The sequence below is a fragment of the Mus pahari genome, chromosome 10 (assembly GCF_900095145.1).
Source record: "Mus pahari chromosome 10, PAHARI_EIJ_v1.1, whole genome shotgun sequence".
NCBI lineage: Eukaryota > Metazoa > Chordata > Mammalia > Rodentia > Muridae > Mus > Mus pahari.
In genome coordinates, this window is record NC_034599.1 from 45,913,198 (window position 1) to 45,928,863 (window position 15,666).

Consider the following 15,666-nt stretch of genomic DNA (forward strand, 5'->3'; position numbering starts at 1 on the left):
TGTGTGTGTGTGTGTGTGTGTATGTATGTGTGTGCATAAAAAGGAGATGGCCATCTCTCCTCTCTCATTTTCTGCCTGTTTGAGGCAGTCGCTCCTGAGTGACCCTGGAGCTCTGTAGCTTACTGCTGCCTCCTTGTTTTTTTGTTTTTATTTTTGTTTTGTTTGTTTTATTTTTCCAGCTAGGCCTTAAGTCAACAAGTAGGGGGAGAGACTGTCCTGATGTGCCTGTCTCAGTGCTGGGTACAGCGTGCATGGGATGCCTAGTATGTTAGCGTGAGTGCTGCATGGGATGCCGGTGCGTTAGCGTGGGTGCTGGCATGGGATGCCTGGTGCGTTAGTGTGGGTGCTGGCATGGGATGCCTGGTGCATTAGTGTGGATGCTGGCATGGGATGCCTGGTGCGTTAGCGTGGGTGCTGGCATGGGATGCCGGTGCGTTAGCGTGGGTGCTGGCATGGGATGCCTGGTGCGTTAGTGTGGGTGTTGGCATGGGATGCATGGTGCATTAGTGTGGATGCTGGCATGGGATGCCTGGTGCGTTAGCGTGGGTGTTGGCATGGGATGCATGGTGTGTTAGCGTGAGTGCTGGCATGGGATGTCTGGTGTGTTAGCGTGGGTGCTGGCATGGGATGCCTGGTGTGTTAGCGTGGGTGCTGGCATCGGCTCAGGCCCCGGAGCTTGCTCAGCTAGCACTCTCACCTCCCAGCCGCCTCTCCAGTCTCTAAGTCTCAGCATCCTACTTAGTTAGATCTAAAGATATTCTTAGTTTGTGCATGCATGAGTGTATACGAGAGCATGCCTGGTGCCCAAGGAGGCCAGAACAGAGCATCAGATCCTTTGAGACTGGAGTTAAAAATGGTCGTTAGAGTGCGTGCTGTGCTGAGAACTGGTCAGGTTCTCTGCAGGAATAACAAAGGACTCTTAACTTCTGAGCCATCTTTCCCAACAATTGACATCAAGAAGTAGCAATTCTATGGCAAGACTGTTAGAGTTTATTTGTTTTGGAGGATTTAATTTTTTTTTTTATTTGTAGGTATATATGTGGTGTGTGTAGAGGGAGCACATATGCCCATGTGCAAGTGTGTGTGGGCCGTAGGGTAGGAAGCTTTGGATGTTGTTCCTCAGCATGTCTACCCTGATATTTGAGATAAGGTCTCTCATCACCCAGAACGTCCCAATTAGGGTAGGCTAGCTGTTTAGGTTTGTGGTTTACACTTCCAGTCATAAGCATCTAAGGACTTGTGAAATGTGCGTGTGTGTGTGTATGTACGCGTGTGTGTGTGCATGTGTGTGCGTGTGTGTGTGTGTGTGTGTGTGTGTGTGTGTGTCTGTACGTAGCATCGTCTTCTATTGCTCTTAGCTGCTTTTATTTGTTTTTGTTTTTGAGACAAGGTCTCACTGTGTAGGCCTGGCTGGCTGGCCTGGAACTTGCTACATAGATCAGGCTATTCTTTAATTTACAGAGATCCACTTGCCTCTGCCTCCAAATCCTGGGATTAAAGCTATGCACCACCATGCTCAACTCCTTGTTATTAAGGTCTTTCTTCTTGATGTATCCGGAGCTCAGGGATTTAACTAGCAAGCCTCTTCGCTGCCCCTGAATCTTTCTGTGCATCTTCTCTGCTATGCTGGGGTTAGTGGTGCCATGCCCAGCTTTTATTTGGGTGTTGGAGATCCAGTCTTAGGTCCTCATGTTTGCATAGCGAGCACTTTATCCAAACCTGTCTTCTTGAGGTCACATGTTTATCATTTTACCGTTGATATCGAGCCACTTCTAACAGTGTGGCATAGAGACCCAGGCAGGAACAGAGGACCTAGAAAAGATTATTTCCCACTCAACAGTAAATTTCCACTGATTTATATAGGCAATAGGGAGAGCTGTGATTAAGATGTTCCAGCGTCCTGGGTTAGATGTGGCTATATACAACCCTGGGCTTCTGTGCTTTCCTGTTTGGCTCGTTTTAGGGGAAGAAGAAATCAGGGTAAGAGGAGTGATGTTGCTGAGTGCGCGGTCCTCACCTGCGAAGATAGGCCTTTTGTTTTTTTTTAACATAAAGATTTTTTTGTATGTCGTTAAGGATTAAGGTGAAACTTGTCTATTAAATATTGACCTTGCCTTTGCCTGTCATAGCTGAAGGCCTTTTGAGGATTATCCAGAGGAAACAGTCTCCTAGTGTTTTTCTGATGGATGTCCTGTTACTGTCTTCTGTGCACCTGGGCTGGGAGTTAGTGGCATCCTGACCCTCCTTGTTCAGGCCCTCTGCTTGCAAGCTTCCAAGCTGAGACTTGAGTAAGGGATTGAGAGACCTTTAGTTGTAAATTTCTTGGTGGCTCAGACTGACTTGTGACCTCTGCTCCTGCCCCCGACTAAAGTTCTAGCAGAAATCATGTTTTCTTCAAGTGTAATGTTTTCCTGGTGATCCGGGGTGAAGGGTTGTCTGTTAAGCAACAGGTCCACCATGTGTTCTTTTCATTCTTCTTGCTTGTGTCTCTGACAGTTGGCAGCTTCAGTTCATTCCGTCAGAGTTCAGAGGTCAGCTACCAAAGCCTTTCGCAGAGGGACCACTGGCCACCAGAACTGTTCCCACTCACATGAATGACCAGAACCGAGAGGAGCCTTCCAGATACGTAAGGGCTGCCAATCTTCTCTTGCCACTGCCTAGAGAGACAGTCACCCCAGATAGCATTGTTCCCTTGGAGCATTGACCAAACGAGCGTCTCTGAAAGCGATTTCTCTCTGAAAGAGAGAGAGAGAGAGACAGAGACAGAGAGACTGACTATGATGCATGCGTTGAGGGAGTGGCAGCATCTTCTCTTTCCAGTTTACTCTCTTAAATGTCTGTGGAAAGCATGCAATTCAATTAACTGAGAAGGTTGGGAGGGGCTGGGGTTTCCTCATGAGAGAGTCTTGAGCGATCTTTCTGAGTACATTGAAACTCACAACGTTACTTGTTCTGTTGAAATACTTGGTGGTAAAGTTCTAAGTGACCAGGTTACCTTGGACCTCCCTTCTGCTCCCTTTTGTTGTGTTTTTAGCACAGGAACACCCAAAAAGGCTGTTCTCCTAGTGAGGCCCATGGAGCAGTCTCTCTCAGTGCCACGACCTTCTGCCTACTTGCTTTCACACACTCCAGAGTCCTATGAATTTTATCTGGCTCTTTTGAAAGGCAGTACTTTCGACATTTGATGCTGGTAGGGTCTCTGACCTGCGCCTGTGAGGTGACTCAGGGGAAGGCGAGTGTTGTCCTCTGTGGTGCCATGTGAGTGTGCACACCCCCTTGAAGTGCACGTAATTAAGTGAATAAGCTTTACGATGAGGGTGATGAAGAACACTTGCTTCCTCCTTAGTAGACAATAAAAGATTGCTTGGCAGATCAGCTGGAGAGCACTGTTTTTGGGCAACCTATTATTAAATAGGTAGTAGCTTAGATGTCTGTGTATTTAATTTAGGTTCTCTTGTGTCATGTACTCAAGATAACACATAATGAGACCTGTCCTTGACTTTGGAAGCAGACTGTGTCACATCAGGCCGTGTGTCACCCAGTTCAGGGTGGTTAGGATTTCTCTTGTGTGAGCATCCTGGTATATGCAGTGCTGGGAATCGAATCCAAGGCTCTGCACAGGCTGGGCCTGGGCTCTGCCAGCTGAGCTCCGTCTGCAGAACTCTTATTTAGCATAGTGTCTGGTATTTAGGCTTTTCTCACAAATGCTCTTCATCTGACTAAGGTTCCCGTACAGAAAGGGTCTCCTTGCTTACCGTTAGCATTCCCTTCCCCAGTTCTTGGTTTCAGCATGCCGGTGTTCATTGTCTTTTCCTTACCAGTGTCTTTGCCTGTGTTGGTGACCATGCCTGAGGTACCAGTCTCCCACCTCATGCTATCAGAATTCTCTTCAAATATGGAGTGAACACGTACATCCGTGTTTAGCAGGCTTTCTGTTAAGAGCATGAGATATTTGTCTGCACAGCCAGTTACTAGCCTTTCTTTTATCTGCACATTTCTGGTTTGTTTGTTACATTTTTTCCTCCTGAGGTGCCTGAGTGCTGTGAGGTGGGTGACTGTCCCTCGTCCCTTTTGTGTTCATCACAGTACATAGATAGGGTTGTAAACCTAGTGGCTAGCCTAATGGTGTTATTAGGATTATAATTAGTTTCACTCTGCCCGTCTGTCTCTGTTTCTGACTCTCTGTCTGTTTTTCTTTCTCTCTGATTTTTGAGGCAGGTTTCTCTATTATGTCATATTATGTCATATTTTACTGTACTATAAAAACCATCCTTCCTAAAGTAGAAAAATTATAATAGTATACTGTAATAAAAATGTGAGTATATTTTCTCAAAATATTTTACTGTACTATAAATTTTAATAACCTCAGAATAGAAGCTTTTTCTCTCTTCAGTAAGTTGAGAAATTTCCTTTTTTACTTAAAGGAAATATTATGTGGCTTCTTTGCCATATTCAAATTATCATCATTGTTTGCTTTGTGCTTTGGAACCATTGCTGAATAAAATTTGAGTTGCTGGAGTTTGAGCACGGATGCACTGTGCTATTGGATCTGGTAACCAAGCTGCTGCTGTGAGGTTAATGGGCAGGTGGTATGTACGGTTGGAGATACCGGACACAAAGGTGACTCAGGTGCTCAGTGGGCCTGTGAGACCTCACCAGATAGAAGGCTTAGCTTGAGTTTTACTGCTGTGAAGAGAGACACCATGGCCATGGCTGCTCTTTTTTTCTTTTTGTTTTTTCGAGACAGGGTTTCTCTGTGTAGCCCTGGCTGTCCTGGAACTCACTTTGTAGACCAGGCTGACCTCAAACTCAGAAATCCGCCTGTCTCTGCCTTTCAAGTGCTGGGATTAAAGGCGTGCGCCACCATGTCCGGCCCATGGCTGCTCTTACAAAGGAAGACATTTAGTTGGGGCTGCTTAACAGTTTCAGAGGTTTAGTGTATTATCATGGCTGGACATGATGGCAGCGTGCAGACAGACTGTAGTGGAGAAGGAGCTGAGAGCTCTATATCTGGACTGGCTGGCAGGCAGCAGAAAGATAACTGAGACACACTTCCTCCAACAAGACCACACCTCCTAATAGTGTCACTTTCTATGGGCTTATGGGAGTCATTTTTTATTCAGACTGCCACAACAGACTTCATCATGATACTGTGTACAACTGAATACTTTATGAATTGTTTATTTCTGCAATATTCTGTTAATGAAGGTTATTGAAACCATGAAAATGAGACTTTAGATGAGGAGGAGAATGGGTTAGGAACCTAGGTAGTGAACCTTTTCATCCTTGGGATAATAATGGTGAGAGAAAGCTGGATATAATATTTATAGTAGTTGATTCTGGTTAGATCTTGTTTTCATATTTTCTGCTATCAGGCATTGCTACATGTGACTCTACACTAGCATTACCCTAGAGGGGAGGTTTTCATAGTGCCGATGGGAGTCACCAAAATACTGGCTATCTAAGGCAAGGACAGGCAAGCCCATGTATCTGCTGGGTGCTAGGTTTCAGCTTATCCTGTGCTTATCCATGTCCTACAGTTGAGAGTTTCCCATGAACCTTTGTGCTGTAGCCTCAGTCCGTTTCATGTGTGCTTGGGAAAGCACCTTCTGCAGCCAGTCAGTGCTTTTTTGGAAATTTGTAGGAACCTTTGATGGCTTATTGTTGATTCCATATGAGTAGGCCTAGAGATTCATCTCTCGGAGCTGTCTACTTAGAGAGAGATTTGTTTTACTGACAATAAAAAACAACACATATTCATTGTGTAAAATAATAACAGCTACGGCCAAGAAAAAAGTCATTTTGTTGCCCAGATACCACCACTGTTACTGTTTAGAGGTTTGTTTTCTTTTACTCTGCAAAGCTTTTATCTTTTATTTACTGCACACTGTGGAGTATGTGGAGGTCAGAGGACTGTGCAGTTGATTCTCTTTTCCTTTCCCTGGTTCTGGGGCTTCAGCTCTTTTTCCCTTATGCCAGAGACTCATAACTGAAACTATATTTATCAATAAACAGAAATAACCAGGATCCTTCTTCCTTCTTTCTCTCAGCATTTCTGCTGATCTTCCTGGATCCTTAGTTGAGGAGAAAATGAATTACCCTGTTGGTTTTCTGGCTGTTGTTACCATTCTTGGTCATCACCGTAGTTGGACTCAAACTGCTGTATGAGATTGGAAGGTACTAAAAACCTAATTGGACAGCATTCAAAATACTCCAGAATTATTTCCCTACTATCTGTGGTATTGTCATCTTAAAAAAATTGATGTTTTTATCATTTGTAATGATTGGGTGAATTTTTACCTGTGAGTTTATATTTTTTACAGTGTGGTAAATTTTTGCTCGAGGATTTAAAAAAATTGGTAAGCAAATCTGTAGTTAGCAAGGCAAATGAATACTAAACAAGGCTGCATGTGGGACAGAAAATCTGTAGCCAGCCTGTGCCTGGCTTTAAAGTTGGATGGAGCTGGCTGGAGCTGGCTAGATGAACAAGTGAGGGCTTGAGCAGCAGTGGGAACGACCTGGCACAGCCCCAGCATCCCCCACCCCCAACCCCCATACCTGAAACAAAAGGGAGTCACAGAAGACATTTCTCTCCCTGAGCTGACTCTTCAGACCCAGCTGTTCATTTTTAGTCCAGTTTTATTAGTTTGAATATTCTTTCTTCCTTTTGATTGGTTTTGTTGGTCCTTTCTGTTGGTTTCCTTTTTAAATTAATTTTAGATCTGATATTCTCTGTGTACTGATTTTGGATTTGGCCTATTACTTTCTGGCTGGTAAGAGTTGCTTTTGTTTCAATTTGATTTTAGGAATTTAAACATTCCCTTCCAGCGGTGCTGTGCATGCTGCTGGTGGAACAGTGGGTAATCTTATCCAGATGTGAAGGCTGAGGTCTCTGTAGTGAGTGGCCTGGTAAGATAGGCCCAGGGGCCCAATATGGGATAGATGTTATTATAGTGGTAACCAACCACTTTCTATTTGATTCACGGCTCATTTCACCAGACAGAGCTTATGCCTGGGGCTGGTCATGGGACCTAGGGGAGACCTACTGGTATTATTGTCTGTGTGAGCATAGTGTTAAACTGACTCTAATGGCTTACACCCTATACCCAGATAGTGCACCTCTCACCCTTTATTGGAGGTTTTGTTGTTGTTGTTGTTGTTGTTGTTTTCTTTCAGCAGTAGATGTCCTGGAACTCAGGCTGGTCTCTGTAACTGGACTTTTCAGAATACTTTGTTGGGTTCTTATATCTATTACTGTTTCCACCCCAGATCCTTCCAACCCCCCAACATTAGGTAAGTGAGAAAAAGAATGTTAGAGGGGAAGGTAACATAGATCTCATTAGACTACTTCCTGCTGATTAGAGGTGTCAAGTTACTAGGGGCAAGTCCAGTCTTCATCATCAGGAGATACATCTAGCGATCCAGCAAACCAGCAATAGCAAAAGCAGAAACCACAACAGCAGGGACCAGCAGCAGCAGCAGCAGCAGGGACCAGCAGCCTCTGCAAGACCCTCTCCCGGCTCTCGCATTTATACCCTCCCAGGAGTCCCCAGAATTCCAAACATAAGCTATCTGCAGCTGGCAAAAATCATGCCCCTCCTAGAGCACGAGACAAATCATAGTCAGCTGCTGTGGACACCCTGAAGCAGCCTCACACCCCATACCTGGGTTTAAAACAAAAACATACTCGAGTAACGTAACTGGGTTTTTGAAGGAACCAAAATTCTCACTACAGGCCTCAAACTCAGTCCACAGAGGTGCTTTCCTTTGGATTTTTCCCTTTTATGTATTGCAGTTCCTCTCCTCTCTGTTTCTCTGCTGACTTTCTCATCTAGTTCTTGAATTTATTAATGTGTTTATTCATGTCTTCTTTGAAGTAATTGGTTACTTTAAAAAATATACTTTTTAATTCTTTGGCTAATATTTCAACCATTATGATCTCCGTGGATTTGGTTCTTGGAGAGATAGGAACTTTTGGAGGAGTCATGTTGCCTGTGTTCCCTTATTTTGTGTTATGGTTTGTTCATTGGGGTGGATACTCATCCTGCCTTTGTGAATATTCTTGCTGTGATCAATCCCCACTTCTGTCTTGGGAAGAATAAGCAGACTGCAGTAGCAATGCAAGCCTCTAAATGAAAACAAATGAGATACTTTATATAATAGAAACAGCTGGAAATGACAACTATGCCCCAGTGAGGACTGTAGAGAGAAGAGCCGAGGCCATGAAGGGTGTAAAGTAGGAAGTTGTTGGAGAGGCTTCAAGGTAAGTATTAATAACAATAGAAAAGGGAGGGAGAAGCAGCAAAATAGGAAAGTGCAGCCTATGTGAGATAAAGTTAGGAGAAATGCAGTGAGTGGGGAGGACGCAGATGTAGGGCAGGAAGAACAAGCCCAGAGAAGGGAAGCTCTGCTGTGTCAGAGGCGCTGAAGATGGGAGAAGGAATTTCAGAGTCCAAGGTAAAGAACAGAGAAGTGCCTGTGAGAGACGCTGTGAAGAGGAAGTTCACCCATGGAAGAGCTGACTGAGCACTGTCATGGGGAATGTACAGGATTGACACTCAAAGGACAAGAAAAGCTGGCGACCTTTCTGACCTGCAGAACCCAATTGTCATTTGTCAGCAAAGTCTGCTACCGTGGTTGTCTGTCTGTCATCTAACATCTATCATTATCTATTTAACATCTACCTACGAGCCTGTCATCTGTCAATCTGTCATCTACCAGTGAGTCTATCGTTTATCAGTCTATCATATCAACAGTGGTGGTGCAAGCCCAAAGATCTCCAAAGTGTTGCAGCTTCTCTGCACAAGCCAGGTATTTCATCAGCACCTTAGTTAACAGGCTGAGTAGTGTGGGACCATACATTGCTTGACAGTGTCCCAACCTCAAGGCAGTAATAAGCTAATTTGTAAGGATAATAATGGCAGAAATTGATAAGAAGCAAATTGGCCTCGACAGTTAACTCTGATTGCTTGGTCTCTTGGTAATTTGGCATCACCTGCATTGTAGCTGTGGGGAAAAGTCTAGTTCTTTTCAGCTTTAATCCTTGTCTTGGATATTGTAGGACACTGGATTTCTATTGTCACATTCTCTTACACTTATATAGACTTTTTCTGCAATTGTTTATTAGATATTCTGAGTGACATTAGAGAAATAAGATCTGTGATATGTGTGGAGATGCTTTCTGATCCTCCCTCACCAGAAATGGGTATCTATTCCTTTCCCTTCCCTTTTCCCTTCCCTTTCCCTTTCCCTTTCCCTTTCCCTTTCCCTTTCCCTTTCCCTTTTCCTTTTCCTTTTCCTTTTCCTTTTCCTTTTCCTTTTTTCCTTTCTCCCCTCCCTACCCCCACCCCCTGACATGGTTTTTCTGTATATTCCTGGTTGTCCTAGAACTTGCTCTGCAGACCAGCCTGGCCTCAAATTCACAGATTTATTCCTGCCTCTACCTTCCCTGTGCTGGGATCAAAGGTGTGCGCCACCACCACTGGGCTTCAAGTTTCTTTTCTAATAACTTTATCCTCCCTCGAATGAAGAACCTTAAGTACCAGAAGCAGGGTACTTAAACCCTGCTTCTGGAGGCCTTTGACCTGGCTTTTAGTTTTCAGCAACTATTTCTCAAGGGATAAGACAGAGAATAAAGTTTTTAAAATGCATTGTTATCTTGATATGGCTTTGCCTTGATATCTTTCTAAGACCTTTACTTAGATTTTAATTTCCTTAGGATTCCCTTAGGGATGATGTGATGAGAAGTAGAGTCCAGGCTGACAGCTGAAAGGATGATGTTAGTTACCATCTCCAGCCACAGTAGACTGTACCAGCCAACCTCATGATTAGACCTGTGGTGTGCCTGGTAGGGAAAGGCCAGGCTAAAGGTTACAGACTGGAGCCTGGACTCCCTGAGGGAAGGAGTCTGAGCTGGAGGCCATCAGACCCTCTACCCCGTGCTGCTTCTCCTTAATAGAGGTATGATATTGAAAACCCTTCAGAACAATTGCTAGTGTTCTTACAATCCTGAGAGCTACAGAGTGGGTGTTCAGACAAAAAAAAAAAAAAAAAAAAAAGGCTACTTCCTGCAATGTTTATGCAGAGGACCATTTTTAGAGAGTTATGTGGAATGGAATTGGGTCTGACGTCAATTCTCAGTGTGCTTTCTCTCCCCTGGAGGAATAGCTCATATGTAGAGAAAGATGTAAGACGAAAGTCTTTTTTACATATAAATAATCCTGGGAGAGAATAAGCACATTGCTCCGAGGTAGAAGTTGGAAAAGAACAGCCTGCTGCAAGCCAGCAAAAACCAGGTTGCTCTATGTGCACGTGAACAAGTCTTTCCTCACGTATAACCTGTCTCCTAAATGTACAACGTGTTAATATACAGTTAATTGTTGTAAGAGGACATACCTGTGAATCCATTTCCTAAAATAGGGGCTAGAATGCCCCAGACCCAGGGTTTCCCCAGTGATTGCTCTGACTGTCTCTACATCATTGATGAGGCAGCCTGCTGACTTTTATAGTAAGACTTTTCTTGCTTTTGTCTTTAATTTTTCCCATGTATTTATTATAAGTATGCACATATATGTTGCTTGTGCACTTGTGCCCTGCATTACATGTGGAGATCAGAGGACAACTTAAGTGAGTCAGTTCTCCGCTTCTCCCGTTGGCTCCTGGGGACTGTTCGTAAGTCCGCAGGCTTGGTTGTAAGCTCCCTCACACACTGAATCCTCTTGCCAGCTCTGTTTTGAACCTTTTTGAGTTATCCTAAGGATATAGGTATTTCTGTTAGATATATTTTAGGTTGAATTATATAAAATTATGATTTCTTTGGAAACCATACAGAATGGTTGGGTGATAAGAAATACAGATGTTCAGTTTTGGTAGACCTACCAAATAACTGTCTAAAAATTTTGTAGTAGCTTCATGTATAATTGTTGCTTTATATGATGGCCGACATTTTCTTTCTTTCTTTTCTTTTTTTTTTTAAGATTTATTTATTTATTATATGCAAGTACACTGTAGCAGTCTTCAGACACTCCAGAAGAGGGAGTCAGATCTTGTTACGGATGGTTGTGAGCCACCATGTGGTTGCTGGGATTTGAACTCCGGACCTTCGAAAGAGCAGTCAGGTGCTCTTACCCACTGAGCCATCTTACCAGCCCGGCCGACGTTTTCTATTGTGATTTTTTAAATTGTGATTTAACTTTATATTTTCTGCTTACTAGTGAAATTGAGCACTTTTTCATTTGTTCATTGAGAGATTTTTGAAATGCCTATTAATGTGCCAAGAGTTACAGCTCTGAGGGGAAAGGCTTTCTTCCTTAGTAGAGGTGTTGCAGCTCTGAGGGCAATGCCTGTGTCCTTCGGAAGAGAAGGTTCAAAGTAGGGCTGCCAGGAAAGGTGTCTTGGCAGTTGGAAGCCAAGGAATACCAGAAAGTCACACTACTCAGCAAACCTCACACAGGAGAGACCCAAGAGGGCGGCTGCCCCTGCTCTGGTGAGAAACAGCAGGGAGCTAAACAAGAGACAGGCTTATATTGGGTTTCTTGGGCAAACCAGTTTTCCAGTGTAGAACTTTTCAGGGTGGGGAATTGGTGGAATTTCACGCTAAGCCCAGGGAGTAGTCCCTGAGAGAAGCCTCAGGAACTGTCAAAATGGTGGAGCTTGTCAAAACAGGCATTTCCCACCTCATCCTGCCGCTGTCTCTGGCAGCCTCACCACCTTTCCAGCCCCCCCAAGCAGCTCAGCACTGATGGTGCTTCACCAAAGCTGCCTGCAGCCAGCAAGTTCTTCCCATCCCAACCCATGGGCCCAATGCAGAGAAAAGAAGGTGGAAAAAGCCACTGACTAGTCCTTGAACTTCCCACAAAACCCCACCAATCCCTGAGTGTGGAAAACCCTCCAATCCTTTAACAGGAAAATGCTTAGGATTTGAAATTCCACCAATCCTCACTTTGGAAAAGTGAAAAAAGCTCCTCCCCCTAAGAATTTTTTGTTTCTTTGTTTTTTTTTTTTTTGTTTTTTTTTTCAAGACAGGGTTTCTCTGTGTAGCCCTGGTTGTCCTGGAACTCACTCTGTAGATCAGGCTGGCCTTGAACTCAGAAATCTGCCTGCCTCTGCCTCCCAAGTGCTGGGATTAAAGGTGTGCGCCACCACTGGTTGGCTAAGAAATCTTCTATAAGCCCTGCTCTTTGTTTAATTCCCTACTGTCCAATCCCGGAAGCAGAGGCAGCCACTCCTGGATTTATCTCTTAGACAAATCTCTTTTATGAGTTTTGCTTCCTGGTGTGACTCTCATCAGAAGAAGCCAAGAAACAGTGAAGGGAAGAATGAAAGAAGGAGGAGTGGGGCTGAGGCTCCTGAGCTTAGCTGGGGATATCCTTCCTTGGGAGCTGAGGCGGCTTCCTCAGAGCTGTGTGGTTCCTGGGCTCCCCTGTCTCAGGATGCTCCTCCATTGGGATAGCTTCTCCCCTCAGAGCCACTTGGTTCTTCCGGGCTCTGTCCATTCTGCTGACTTCCTGCGGAGAAGCTGTATTGTTGTAAGGTGCAGTGCAGCCCTAGCCTCCCTCCTCACAGACTGGTACCGCTGTTACTCATGTCCTTTAGATGTCTAGGAGAAGATGGATAGGGAAGGCAGCACAGGGGTGAGCTAGAGATAGGCTGTACACTTGAAATGGCGTTGTAAGTGTCTGTGGGCTAGAGGGACCTAAAAACATAACTGCAGACCGCCCACAACTACCCGTGTGCCATTCTGAGCAAGTATATGCTGTCCCCAGGAGCCTCAGGAGTAGCACGTGTGTTTGCAGAGCAGAAGAAGCACAAGTGGCTTGGGTGATTGTCCCATTACCACCTTGGGGGAATTCTTAGGGTTGTAGTTGGGTCCCCAGTCTGCAGAAATCTTCACAGTGACTGATGGAGAGCTGACCCTTTCCGTTTCAGATTGACATCAGCAAATGCCATTACTTAGTGGATTTGGATACCATGAGAGAAACACCTCGGGAGCCAAACTACCCATCCCACAGAGAAGAGTGGGTCAGCCTGGCCCATAGACCATTCCTGGATGCGTCTAGGTATGTGCCTCAGTGGTGAGAAAGGTCATAATCAGTGGTAACTCTTACTTCCTTTTGACTCTGTCCCAAGGCATCTTACAGTTTAGTCCGTGTGTACTGAGAGTGTTCTTCCCGAGGCCTCGGAATGCAGACTTCATTCTTTTATTGTCATAATGAAAGGCGCTGAGTAGGGCTACTGTGGAAACCCAAATAAGGTTTTGATTAGTTTTGGTAACTGATTTTAACTGTCTTAACGGAGCATTCTGACATTGCTGACAAGGTTAACCGTGTACCCTGAGGAGCTCGATGGTCATCACTTTCAGACTCAGCTCAGTGGGTGCTGGCGAGGACTCGTTTGATTGTACTTTGGTTGTTTGAAACAGGGTCTCACTTTGTAGCTCAGCGCTGGCCTGGAATTCAATTGGAAGACCAGGCTAGTCTTGAACTTGTGGCTGGTCTCTTGCCTCAGCTTCCCAAATGCTAGACTGCAAGTGTGCTGCTGTGTCATGCCTGGCAGATCTAGTGAAGGTTTTAAAGTAAAGAGCCAGGACATGGCTGGCTCTTCAGAAGGGCCTCAGAATTAGTGGTAAGAAAAATGATGGGAAGTGCAAATTGGCGGTGTGAGGGTGTTTGGATGTGTGAATTGGAGGTGCGGGGATGTTTGTAAGCATACTGTCTGAAGGTGACGAGGGGACACAGCCAGTAAACATAAAGGAGGAAGTGGATCGTATGGTATAGTAAGGTTCTGTAGAGGGAGAGATCCAACTGAATGCATATGTAATTATGAAGGGGGGTTGTTGAGAGCACACTTGATAGACAGAGGACTTAACAGCTGGTCAGCCAAGAAGAGAGAAGCTCAGAACATATATGAGACCAATAACATAACCCTGGTCCCAGGCTGAACAACTAGAAGTCCCCTAGAGAGTTGCCGGTGTGACTCTTCATTGAAAGCCTGAAGCTGCTGGGGTCTGATGTCTGCAGGTGTGGCAGTACCAGCTGGTTTCCTGATTCTCCCAACTTGGTCCTGTGCAGGCCTGCAGCCTATTGAATGATGATGCTCATATTCAGAGCACCCCTCACCCCATCGATTCTTTTTTCTTTTTTCTTTTTTTAATGTCAAACTTCTCTGGAAATACCCAACAGACTGTGTATTACTAATCTAGGTGGTTCTCGGCCCAGTCAAGTTGACAGTCAGGATTAGTCATTGCATGTAGTCCATTAGAAGACAGTAAATGCTGAGGGAATGTTACAGAGCAGGCCCTGACTAGAGCCAAGAGTTATAGGCAGTCAAAGTAGGTCTTGTCTATCCCCCATCAAAGGACTTAGGAGCCTCCAGGTTTTTGATATTGTTTCGGTTCTTGCTACTGTAAGAAGTTACCCTAGACTGAGGGGCTGTGCCTGCAGACACTTACTCCTCATGGTCTTGGAGGCTGGAAGTTTAAGGCCAGTGTGCTTGCAGTCACATTCTGGTGTGGGTCTCCTGTAGGTTTCAGATAGCGATGACATGTCTTATCTAACATGGGACAGAGGGTAAGCCTGTTCTCTGCTCTCTTCAGGGAACTAACCCCATCCAACACATGTGGCTGAGTGACCTCTCAGAGCCTTCCCCGCACACCATCGAACCAGGGATCAAATGAGAGCACAGGAAACACATTTTGAGATGAGTTTTATTATGTAGCCTTGGCTGGCCTCAGACTCGCAATTTTCCTGCCTCCTTTTCCCAACTGCAGGGATTATAGATGTGAGTCACCACCTCTGTTTTAACGTGAATTGAGGGATGCACACATGTAGTCTGTAATAGCAGTGTGAGTGAAGCTCTTACAGATTGACTGTCTCTTACTTGAAATACTGGGGCCAGAAGTGTTTCAGATGTCATATTTTGGAATGTGTGCATATACATATTAAGATATCTTAGCTAAGGACAGAACCCAGGTCTATGCACAAAATTTGTTTTATGTTTAGTTTATACTTTATATGTATGTACACCTTGTTGGTAATTTTTTAAAAAGATGTTTTATTTTCAGTCAGGTGTGTGTGTGTGTGTGTGTGTGTGTGTGTGTGTGTGTGTGTGTGTGTGTATGTGTATGTATATGTGTGTGTGCCACATGTGAGTGGGTGCCCCTCCAGACTGGAGACATTGGGTCCTCTGGACCTGAAGTTACAGACAGCTGTGAACCACCTGATGTAGGTGCTGGGAATCCAACCTGGGTTTTCTGGAAGAGCAATGTTGTTCTTAACTGCTAAGCCATCTCTCTAGCTCCTGTGGTAATTTTATGTAAAGATTTTGTGCAAGAAACAAGTTGCAATGGTGTAGCATTGAGAACGCTTTACGCTTTAGATTGTTCAGGACTTGCAGTGGTCAGATTAGGGCACTCAGTTTGCAAAAATAGCTGTGTGCACAGTTTGAGCAGGTGAATTTCCATCTTCTCTGGCCCAGTACCAAACAGTGTGATGGCTGAGCTGTGTGGTGTGAGCTTGCTTCGCTGTGCGGGAAGCTGCCTTTCTACACTCCCACAGGCCAGAGGAGGGCTGTCTTTTTGTTTCCTTTTCTCTAGTGATAAATAGGAGGGACATTTCGTTATTTGCCTGTTTGCCATCTATGAGTCTGTCTGGACTTACAGATGTTATA

The 15,666-nt window shown here is 44.7% G+C and overlaps 1 protein-coding gene across 1 annotated transcript in view; it reads left to right on the forward strand.

Moving 5' to 3' along the window:
- The window catches only part of Alg9 (ALG9 alpha-1,2-mannosyltransferase), a 65,773-nt gene that overhangs the window by 32,763 nt on the left and 17,344 nt on the right, over window positions 1-15,666 (forward strand). The window contains exons 12-13 of the mRNA XM_021206935.2: window positions 2,451-2,626; window positions 12,928-13,058. Coding sequence (XP_021062594.1) covers window positions 2,451-2,626; window positions 12,928-13,058 — 307 coding nt within the window. The remainder of the gene's footprint in view (window positions 1-2,450; window positions 2,627-12,927; window positions 13,059-15,666) is intronic.